We start from the raw sequence: 12,500 nt of genomic DNA on the forward strand, positions 1-12,500 counted from the left end.
CCGTATACAGTATCAGCTGATATACCACAGATGCCCTATAGTCCCGTATACAGTATAATGACAGCTGATATACCACAGATGCCCTATAGTCCCGTATACAGTATCAGCTGATATACCACAGATGCCCTATAGTCCCGTATACAGTATCAGCTGATATACCACAGATGCCCTATAGTCCCGTATACAGTATCAGCTGATATACCACAGATGCCCTATAGTCCCGTATACAGTATCAGCTGATATACCACAGATGCCCTATAGTCCCATATACAGTATCAGCTGATATACCACAGATGCCCTATAGTCCCGTATACAGTATAATGACAGCTGATATACCACAGATGCCCTATAGTCCCGTATACAGTATCAGCTGATATACCACAGATGCCCTATAGTCCCGTATACAGTATCAGCTGATATACCACAGATGCCCTATAGTCCCGTATACAGTATCAGCTGATATACCACAGATGCCCTATAGTCCCATATACAGTATCAGCTGATATACCACAGATGCCCTATAGTCCCGTATACAGTATCAGCTGATATACCACAGATGCCCTATAGTCCCGTATACAGTATAATGACAGCTGATATAGATGCCCTATAGTCCCATATACAGTATCAGCTGATATACCACAGATGCCCTATAGTCAGCTGATACACCACTGATGCCCTATAGTCCCATATACAGTATAATGACAGCTGATATACCACAGATGCCCTATAGTCCCGTATACAGTATCAGCTGATATACCACAGATGCCCTATAGTCAGCTGATACACCACTGATGCCCTATAGTCAGCTGATATACCACAGATGCCCTATAGTCCCGTATACAGTATAATGACAGCTGATATACCACAGATGCCCTATAGTCCCGTATACAGTATCAGCTGATATACCACAGATGCCCTATAGTCCCATATACAGTATCAGCTGATATACCACAGATGCCCTATAGTCCCGTATACAGTATCAGCTGATATACCACAGATGCCCTATAGTCCCGTATACAGTATAATGACAGCTGATATACCACAGATGCCCTATAGTCCTATATACAGTATAATGACAGCTGATATACCACAGATGCCCTATAGTCCCATATACAGTATAATGACAGCTGATATACCACAGATGCCCTATAGTCCCGTATACAGTATCAGCTGATATACCACAGATGCCCTATAGTCAGCTGATACACCACTGATGCCCTATAGTCAGCTGATATACCACAGATGCCCTATAGTCCCGTATACAGTATAATGACAGCTGATATACCACAGATGCCCTATAGTCCCGTATACAGTATCAGCTGATATACCACAGATGCCCTATAGTCCTATATACAGTATAATGACAGCTGATATACCACAGATGCCCTATAGTCCCATATACAGTATCAGCTGATATACCACAGATGCCCTATAGTCCCGTATACAGTATCAGCTGATATACCACAGATGCCCTATAGTCCCGTATACAGTATAATGACAGCTGATATACCACAGATGCCCTATAGTCCCATATACAGTATCAGCTGATATACCACAGATGCCCTATAGTCCCGTATACAGTATCAGCTGATATACCACAGATGCCCTATAGTCCCGTATACAGTATCAGCTGATATACCACAGATGCCCTATAGTCCCGTATACAGTATAATGACAGCTGATATAGATGCCCTATAGTCCCATATACAGTATCAGCTGATATACCACAGATGCCCTATAGTCCCATATACAGTATAATGACACCTGATATACCACAGATGCCCTATAGTCCCGTATACAGTATCAGCTGATATACCACAGATGCCCTATAGTCCCGTATACAGTATCAGCTGATATACCACAGATGCCCTATAGTCCCGTATACAGTATAATGACAGCTGATATACCACAGATGCCCTATAGTCCCATATACAGTATCAGCTGATATACCACAGATGCCCTATAGTCCCGTATACAGTATCAGCTGATATACCACAGATGCCCTATAGTCCCGTATACAGTATAATGACAGCTGATATAGATGCCCTATAGTCCCATATACAGTATCAGATGATATAGATGCCCTATAGTCCAATATACAGTATCAGCTGATATACCACAGATGCCCTATAGTCCCATATACAGTATCAGCTGATATACCACAGATGCCCTATAGTCCCGTATACAGTATCAGCTGATATACCACAGATGCCCTATAGTCCCATATACAGTATAATGACAGCTGATATACCACAGATGCCCTATAGTCCCATATACAGTATCAGCTGATATACCACAGATGCCCTATAGTCCCGTATACAGTATAATGACAGCTGATATACCACAGATGCCCTATAGTCCCGTATACAGTATAATGACAGCTGATATACCACAGATGCCCTATAGTCCCGTATACAGTATCAGCTGATATACCACAGATGCCCTATAGTCCCGTATACAGTATCAGCTGATATACCACAGATGCCCTATAGTCCCATATACAGTATCAGCTGATATACCACAGATGCCCTATAGTCCCGTATACAGTATAATGACAGCTGATATACCACAGATGCCCTATAGTCCCGTATACAGTATCAGATGATATAGATGCCCTATAGTCCAATATACAGTATAATGACAGCTGATATACCACAGATGCCCTATAGTCCCGTATACAGTATCAGCTGATATACCACAGATGCCCTATAGTCCCATATACAGTATAATGACAGCTGATATACCACAGATGCCCTATAGTCCCGTATACAGTATCAGCTGATATACCACAGATGCCCTATAGTCCCATATACAGTATCAGCTGATATACCACAGATGCCCTATAGTCCCGTATACAGTATCAGCTGATATACCACAGATGCCCTATAGTCCCGTATACAGTATAATGACAGCTGATATACCACAGATGCCCTATAGTCCCGTATACAGTATAATGACAGCTGATATACCACAGATGCCCTATAGTCCCGTATACAGTATAATGACAGCTGATATACCACAGATGCCCTATAGTCCCATATACAGTATCAGCTGATATACCACAGATGCCCTATAGTCCCATATACAGTATCAGCTGATATACCACAGATGCCCTATAGTCCCGTATACAGTATAATGACAGCTGATATGCCGGCGTACCAAAGTGAAATATTGCTGATTGCAGAACAGCTGATATGATACACCAGCGTACCAAAGTGAAATATTGCTGATGATTACAGAACAGCTGATATGATACACCAGCGTACCAAAGTGAAATATTGCTGATGTTTACAGAACAGCTGATGTACTAAATTGTTGGTGATAGTTGACGTGTGGAATCAGACAAGACAAGGTAGCAGCTCCTGAGACAACTGAATGAAGTTTAGTTTTCCTTTCAGCCTATTAGAACTGGGTATTTTGACCAGTCCAGCACAGGTCATTTAACCCATAAATAAGATGCTAAAATGGGCTTACATCACACAGGACGGGTCATTTAACCCTTCAAATGGGCTAACGTTAGACTACACTACAGGACAGGTCAACGTAAACCACCAATGGCTAACTGTATTTAAACATGATGAAATTATAGCTAACCCTCACCAGACGCTTACTCATAGCCATCATTTTCAGTTTACATTTATTTACCTGGTTGACACATACCTACTCAATGGCTACCAGTTAAGCTAACGCACTCATTTGCATATAGGGGGCAAAAGACCAGCAGCTGTTGCCATGACAAATGTTTTCCTTCAACACATGTAGATTAAACAAGCAACAAAAAAAACATAGACTACACTATGATATTACAAGGTTTATGGTTTAGTTGTGAAACTAACCTTACCAGTAAGGGAGTTGAATGATGGCTGACTGACAGGACTGTTCAAGATCCAGATCCTTGAAGTGTGTGTGTGTGTGTGTGTGTGTGTGTGTGTGTGTGTGTGTGTGTGTGTGTGTGTGTGTGTGTGTGTGTAATAGCACATGTGTGGGGTTTTTGTTGTTGGCGCTGACTGAGACGCTCATCTGGTTAATGGCGCGTGCCGGTATAGCACCGCGTCGCGTCGCGTCACGTCACGGGGACACCGTCTGGGACTCCGCGTGCATGCAAACAGGCCGACACAGCAAAACAACTTAACGACTGCAGCTCAAACCCCCACGGGAACACAGCGAGCACGCTAAACGGAAGATTCCGCTCTGTTCCAAAAACATAGGCTATTACCCAGAGAGTGCGAGAGAGAGAGAGTGTGTGTGTGTGTGTGTGTGTGTGTGTGTGTGTGTGTGTGTGTGTGTGTGTGTGTGTGTGTGTGTGTGTGTGTGTGTGTGTGTGTGTGTGTGTGTGTGTGTGTGAGTGACGATTAGTTGCTGCTCAGGTGTATCGCCGTTGCTCGGTGATAGGACAACCAGTGACTGCGCGAGCTCGTTGGGAAGTGCGAAGCGCAGAGGCGGAAAGTTAAATCTTCTCTAGGCGGCACACACACACACACACACACACACACACACACACACACACACACAGAGAGAGAGAGAGAGAGAGAGAGAGAGAGAGAGAGAGAGAGAGAGAGAGAGAGAGAGAGAGAGAGAGAGACGTTGTGGGTGGATGGATAGCATTCTGGTTCACCTGTCATCGCGTGCGGGATAACGGTGATGAGAAGCCGCTGGTTCCGCATCTTCACGCCCATGTCCGGGTCCTGCATCGCGATGATCACCCGCTCCATCTAACACACACACACACACACACACACACACACACACACACACACACACACACACACACACACACACACACACATCGAGTAGGAAATCAAGTTTAAAAACAGCCTAGGTCGATGATCACACCCGCTCCATCTAAACACACACACCGACCGAGTATGAAATAAAGTTTAAAAACAGCCTATTTCGAAAACTAAACAGAAGTTTATTTGATCAAAGTTAAATCACTAAATCACAATAGAGCCCACATTCATAACGTGTCGTAAATAATGTGCAGCTATAACATCCTAGTTCCCTACGCCTGCTTGGATGCGGAAGAGAACGACTGTGTTCTCAGTGATGTTTGTTTCTCTCTGTCGCTCTCTCTCTCTCTCTCTCTCTCTCTCTCTCTCTCACTCACACACACACACACACACACACACACACACCTTATAGTTTTAGAAGCTCCTGAGCGCGCTTACCTTGGAGAAACACGGCATCTGCTCTCGCGTGTTCACCGTTTGACTGGAAGTGTTGATAGTCATGTCGACGTCTTCGCGCGGGTCCTCGGTCTGAACGGGACTGCTGCTGCTGCTGCTGCCAAGTTAATCACGGAACGAGCTGTGTGTGTGTGTGTGTGTGTGTGTGTGTGTGTGTGTGTGTGTCAGAGGGAGAGCGCTAGGCTGGCACGGGGCGACTACAGCATCAGCACCACTGCTCGCGGGAGCGCTGAACACTGCCCCCTTGTGGCGAAACAGGAGAATGGTCGACCACGTCGATATTTATTTATCTAGGCTGGGAAAACCCAGCCTGATCTGCAGTGCCTGTCCGGCGATTTGGATTTGGCCTGCAGCTCAGGCTGGAAACCTGCACATCTATCTCTCCGGCTTCCTGTCCACATCTTCTGGGTCTAATCACAAACTAATTTATCCAAAAGGCGCATCCGGATCGTTGATCTGATTTGTTAAAAGGACTAGCTATCCAAAACAGTCATTTGAACGATGCCCATTGATGACGCCTCTTGTGCAGTAGAAATAAAGCGCAGGCTTCCCAGACTAATGTTCAAAAGACTGAGCTGAGTGTGGTGATAGCCAGACTACTATTTATCCACAGCATCGTGTGAGATTAGCAACAGCTTAGGGCTTCACACGAGGTGGTAAAATGCATCAAAAACTATGTTGTTATTTCAAAAATAATGTTATTTATTTGAAGGGTTCAGATGCAAAAGCCTCTAAATCCGTCTGACCACTTTTCTTTTAAATGAGCATCAAAAACTATTTTGTTATTTCAAAAGTAATGTTATTTATTTATTTTTCTACCATACATGTTCCAAGGGGATGGTAAAACAGACAAGACAGATATAATCTTAAGTGGCCCACAGATTGACACTGTCTTTGGTTGAAATGCTGTTTCTCCATAAGGGTAGGCCTATGTATGAAATAGGCAGTGTTATTGGCACATCACTATTCAGGTCAACTTCAGAGCTGAGTATAGGGAATCGCCCATATGTATATATGTCTATGGAATCGCCTCATATAGGATCACTGGCCACCCTCATTCTTATTGAGTAGCTGCCAGGCAACAAGAAACAGCAACAAAGAAACTTTAAACGACAAATCCAGGGTCCTGGTTTTTGGCTCCTGCACTACGACAAGCCGATTGTCATGGTAGTTTATTTGAGTGAGAGAAAAAAAAATGACAGATTTTTCTTAGGTATTTAAAATACTTGAGAAGTATCTCAAATTTGTCTAATTAAAGTACCGGTAGGTTACAGGAGGTAGGGCCTACAGCCTAAACCACTAAACTTTTTTTTTTACACCTGCACACTTTTTCAAGAGGCTAAACATTTTTCAGAAAGTAATGTCTTACAGCTAGCTGCTATGCAATGCATAGTCTACTCTTTTGTCAATATTGTATATTGTAATTCCTGAATTTCCCCTTGGGGATCAATATAGGCCTATCTGTCTATCTGTCTTGATATCATGACGTAGCCTACCTCTGAATTCTAGCGTTCATAGGCCTACTGTTTATAAAAACGTTTTAATATCGCACAAAGTTAAAACATTAAGATAATCAAACAAATAATTGATTACTTAGGCCTATTATTTTATACTGGTTGATATGTTTTTTTTTTTTTTTTTGCCAGGGCAGTAATGCCTATCGCAAAAAACTTGAGGGGGGAAAAAAACACAAGACTTGTCCCTTTCGAGTCACCGTACAGTGGTTGCAACTTTTCGGTGGTCCATTGTGCAGTTAGCTAGCACTGAGAAGCTAGGTAGCGGAGCACACCCGGGTTTGTTTTCTAGTAGCATTTTGAAACATAATGGATTATTCGTCTTTCATACATTGAGGTATGGTAGAAATGTGTTATGTCATGTGGTTCTCCAAAAAGAATGGTATAAACATTGCATTTGACCAACACGCTAGGTTACTATGCTAACTAGCTAACATTAACAGCATAGCCGGACGCATACTATTAGCTCAGGCAACTTGGTTAGTATTGCATTGCATTGAGCAGGTCGCGGGCCCCAGTTAACATGGGTTGAGTTAAGTTAGCTACACTTTGAACGCGATTCTGCAAGTTGTGTCGTTTATCCAAGCAATGCTTAGTACTGCATGCAACATCAACATTTGACGTAAATCAATGACGTCTCTGTCTAGTGTAGGTATACGTTCTGAAACATACATAGCGTAATGCTATATCAATAAGTTAACGATAGCCTTCTCTCTCCCTCCCTCTGATGCAAAGCCAAGTTGGACCTGTTCCCCTGTCATGGTGTGTTTTGCTATGTCGCTTGCACATATACATGTGAGTGCACTTGTATTTTCGATCGACAAGTCAAAACTACCAGCAGGTAATCGACGGCGTTAACGTTAAGATTTCGTTAACGTTAGCCATGTTTATATAGGCTAAACTGACCAGACCGTAGTGCCTCATGAACGCGAGACTGGGAGTCCTGTTCTTAAAGTATATATAATAATAGGCCCTGGTGATTTATCGTATTAGTGCACTGCAATTTAGCTGTTCATATATATCGCAGTCAGTGTAAATCAGACGGATTTAGCCGTTGACCTGCTGCAGGGATCCGAGTGGGAATGATGCTGTCTCACTAGGTTCGAGTGGAATGTGTTGGTTATTTTGACGTGCAGACGAACATCTGAATAACATTGTACATCATGTAGGCCTACGGTACATGTATTATGTTAATGATATTACTCTGAACGGTTCATTTTTCTATTGTTGATGGTTTTTGGACCTTAGCGCTCGAGCAAGACCATAACTGTCCATCCACATGCATCCATAAAATGCACACTTACACATTCTTGTACATGTGAAATGCCATACCCATCTATATAAAATGCACACAATACACATCCATGTAGCCTGGACAGGTCAATAGATACATGTAGCCTAGACAGGTAAGTAGTACACATCCATGTAACCTAGACAGGTAAATAGATACACATCCATGTAGCCTAGACAGGTAAGTAGTACACATCCATGTAGCCTAGACAGGTAAATAGATACACATCCATATTCATATACGTTAAATACCATCCACATGTAAAATGCATCCACCTGTGCTCATGAATACACACTCACACACACTCTCTCTCTCTCTGCCGTATATTCACACACACACACACACACACACACACACACACACTATAAAATCTAAATCAAAAGGTGCTTTATTAGCGTGACTGTTTGGTAGAGTGTTGCCAAAGCTAGTGGTGCAGATAACACAGTGGAATCACAAGGGAAAGAACACAGAGACGCAGAATGTACTCTTTAAACATGTGAGCACAGCATATAAACAGTAGCAGATATAATGCTAGGATGATAGGTAGGGGTGAGTGTGTGTGTGTGTGTGTGTGTGTGTGAGAGAGAGAGAGTGCGTTTCTGTGTGTGTGTGTGTGTGTGCATATGAGTCTGTTTAACACTAGGTTCACAGGTAGGGGTGAGTGTATGTGTCTGTGTGTGAGAGAGAGAGAGAGTGCATCTGTGTGTGTGTGTGTGCATATGAGTCTGTTTAACAGGTTCACATAAAGGGTCATTCCGTGTCAAATCACCCAGTGCTGGAAAGTGACCCTCTCCGAAAAAATCTGAAATAAATCACAGGTGTTTGTAGACTAGACCTATGCACAAATCTGAAATAGTATACCTGGATCACTAATGGTTTAAAATCTACAGCCCTTTGAAGCTTCAAGTCATTTTAAGCATTGTGGTGAACAGTCCTTCTTGGTCAACTTGCAACGTTATTGGTTCTTTTGGTATTTCACACACATCAGTGAAACTATGTGAATGGAAGCACATTTTCCTGTTGAATTAAGAAATCTAATCAGATGAGACGTGTCTTGTGTAATTTCCCCTCTGCAAAGCTCTGAAAATGGCTATAAATTCATTATGTGAAAAGACATCATCACTTTTGAAGGCTTCTCATTCGAAAGGTATGTGCCACAAATTTCATCGGGTTTTTTTCCCACTCATATATGGACTATAAGGTCATGTCCATGCATCAACTTTGGTTGTAATCGTTGTCATATTGTCAGAGCATTTTGTTTTAATTGGGCTTGATTTTCAAAAAGCCCATTTTCGTCCTATCATTTCACCATGTGGACAGTTAACAGGATTTTTTTTAATTTTACCATATCACATTCTGTATGTGAGGATCATCTGTCCAAAATTTGGGCTTGTTGCTGAGTTTCTTTATTGGAGATATGATTTTTGGAAAATATTCTCTATAAATCCACTGAACTTGCATTGGATCTGCAGTACCACTTTGCACCACATGGGGTGCTCTTTTAATACAATGGAAGTCAATGGAAGAGTAAGAGATTCACTTGTTTGCTGCACATATCCAATCTAAACACACATTTTATGGTTCATAGTTGAATTGCTCCAAGTAATGATTGCAACATGAACAACATACTACTCATAAATAAATCTTATTTAGCTAAATAAACTGATCAAGCTAAATATACACACATAAGACTGACTGATCATACATGCAGCAAGAAGATTTAGCTTGCCATCTTTGTAACAGTTTTCTACACCACCATAGAAGTTGGAAAATGCAGGCATGCAAACTCCTCACCTTTCGGCGAAATTCGCCGTTTTGAATCAAAAATAGGTGACTTACATGGTTCGTACAGATCCGATGAGAAAATATTTAGGGGGGGGGGGGGGGGGGGGTCAAGGTGAATTTAATTTACAACTGAGTTTAGAAATCATGCGCAGACGCTAACGCATCTTGAGGTGTTTCTAGAGCCGCATTTAAAACGTGTCTGATCAGCAAGGGATGCGTGAATGTAGCCCCTATGCGTTTAATAAACATTAGTGGAAGCTAATTGTTGACAAAGACGCAACGCGAACAGAACGCGCACGCCAAGCCTCTGTTGTGAGCGCAGATAGATGCGTCTGAGATGTCAGGTGGAATATAGTGATTCTGGCGAGAAGAGATGCCGAGGGATTTCACAGGTGGGCTAGTTAAAACTTTCAACTTCTATTAGAAAAAGACGCTGAGATTAGTGTAGCAAAGCATAGGTTGTTTTCTTCTAATGATGAAAGTTCGCGAAAATAGACAAACATTTAGACATAGGGGCCTAACGAGTTCTTTTGATGAAGAATGCGTGCAGTTTGAACCATCTAGATCGGCAAAAGGTGAAGCAAATAGGCAGACTTTATCAGTATATCAAAGGCTAATGACAGTTGAATTAAATGCTCATAAACTGGGCTGGTTCGTTTTGTCCAGAGACGTAGTTGATTGACATGATAATGCTGTCTGTCTTTAAGAAAAGTGGGCCCTGTTACTCGAAGCACACTGCGTATAGACCTTACGCAAAGCCTACGCAAAAGATATGCAACTCAAATGATTCGCTATAGTAACGTAGCCAAAAAAAGTTGCGACTGCTTCAGACCACACGTAACGCACGTAACCGTTTGAGTTATGTGTGTGACTTGCAACAATTTTCAGTAACACCCGGATCATTACGAGTTCGTAAGCCATGCGTAAATTAAATTTACATTTGATTGTCGAGTTACAGGAGGACCCTGATCAGTAGCCTAGTCTGTGCCTACAGGTAGCCTACAGTTTAACATGTAATATGAAGACAGTTCACATAACATCGGAGAAGAGTCTCACCTTTTTCACCCCTGACCAGTTTGCATGCCTGAAAATGAAAGTCATGAACATATTCAAGAAAAAAGGGGTTTCAAGAATTCAGTGCATTATCAGATGCAGAAAAAGCGTCAGATGCAGTTTAGAGCAGATATTTCACTTGATGAAGATGACCATGCATGTTTCCATCACATAAAAGTTTTAATCAAAAGGTATGAGGGCTCAAAACGCTATTGCCTGGATCCAAGACGCATTCATGAAAAGGAGATAACTCATCAAGTATCTTGTATGTATGATGACCAGTCAGTCTTATGTGTGTATAATTTGCTTGATCCGCTTATTTTCTCTAAATAAGATTTATTTATGAGTAGTATGTTGTTCATGTTGCAATAATTACTTGGAGCAATTCAACTATGAACCATAAAATGTGTGTTTAGATTGGATATGTGCAGCAAACAAGTGAATCTCTTACTCTTCCATTGACTTCCATTGTATTAAAAGAGCACCCCATGTGGTGCAAAGTGGTACTGCAGATCCAATGCAAGTTCAGTGGATTTATAGAGAATATTTTCCAAAAATCATATCTCCAATAAAGAAACTCAGCAACAAGCCCACATTTTGGACAGATGATCCTCACATACAGAATGTGATATGATAAAATTAAAAAAAATCCTGTTAACTGTCCACATGGTGAAATGATAGGACGAAAATGGGCTTTTTGAAAATCAAGCCCAATTAAAACAAAATGCTCTGACAATATGACAACGATTACAACCAAAGTTGATGCATGGACATGACCTTATAGTCCATATATGAGTGGGAAAAAAACCTGATGAAATTTGTGGCACATACCTTTCGAATGAGAAGCCTTCAAAAGTGATGATGTCTTTTCACATAATGAATTTATAGCCATTTTCAGAGCTTTGCAGAGGGGAAATTACACAAGACACGTCTCATCTGATTAGATTTCTTAATTCAACAGGAAAATGTGCTTCCATTCACATAGTTTCACTGATGTGTGTGAAATACCAAAAGAACCAATAACGTTGCAAGTTGACCAAAAAGGATTGTTCACCACAATGCTTAAAATGACTTGAAGCTTCAAAGGGCTGCAGTTTTTAAACCATTAGTGATCCAGACATACTATTTAAGATTTGTGCATAGGTCTAGGCTACAAACACCTGTGATTTATTTCAGATTTTTTTGGAGAGGGTCACTTTCCAAATTGGCTGAAATTGGGTGATTTGACACGGAATGACCCTAAAGGGATATTCCGCCATTTTTGGAAATACGCTCATTTTCCACCTCCCCTCGAACAAAACAATCGATATTTACCTTGTTCCCGTTCATCCAGCCATTCTGTGAATCTAGCGATACAACTTTTAGCTTCAGCCTGAGTGCATTCTAAACCATCTCTCTCTCCCTCCCTCTCTCTCTCTCTCTCTCTCTCTCTCTCCCTCCCTCTACCCTCTCTCCCTCCCTCTCCCCCCCCCCCCCCCCCCAGACATGTCTGATATCCGCCTCTCTCTGCTGCGGCGGGACGCCCTGAGTGCGGCTAAGGAGGTGTTGTACCACCTGGACATCTCTCTGGGCAGCTCCCTGCAGGGCCCCCCCTCCTCCGGCCCCCCCTCCGGCCCCCCCCCCGCCACCGTGGACAAGAGCACCGTGGACCTGGTGGAGGAGTTCATATAC

The 12,500-nt window shown here is 42.2% G+C and overlaps 2 protein-coding genes across 2 annotated transcripts in view; one reads left to right on the forward strand and one right to left on the reverse strand.

The window, feature by feature from the left end:
* rgs11 (regulator of G protein signaling 11) overlaps positions 1–5,291 on the reverse strand; it is a gene marked incomplete at its 3' end in the record, with an annotated part of 27,127 nt that extends 21,836 nt beyond the window's left edge. The window contains 2 exon segments of the mRNA XM_062537398.1: positions 4,616–4,712; positions 5,169–5,291. Coding sequence (XP_062393382.1) covers positions 4,616–4,712; positions 5,169–5,231 — 160 coding nt within the window.
* Positions 5,292–6,917: 1,626 nt separating this feature from the next.
* ints15 (integrator complex subunit 15) overlaps positions 6,918–12,500 on the forward strand; it is a 14,625-nt gene continuing 9,042 nt past the window's right edge. Inside the window, exons 1-2 of the mRNA XM_062537376.1 lie at positions 6,918–7,037; positions 12,313–12,500. The exon at positions 12,313–12,500 is cut by the window's right edge and continues 33 nt beyond it. Coding sequence (XP_062393360.1) covers positions 12,315–12,500 — 186 coding nt within the window. The 5' untranslated portion in view covers positions 6,918–7,037; positions 12,313–12,314. The remainder of the gene's footprint in view (positions 7,038–12,312) is intronic.

The sequence above is a fragment of the Sardina pilchardus genome, chromosome 1 (assembly GCF_963854185.1).
Source record: "Sardina pilchardus chromosome 1, fSarPil1.1, whole genome shotgun sequence".
Lineage (NCBI taxonomy): Eukaryota > Metazoa > Chordata > Actinopteri > Clupeiformes > Clupeidae > Sardina > Sardina pilchardus.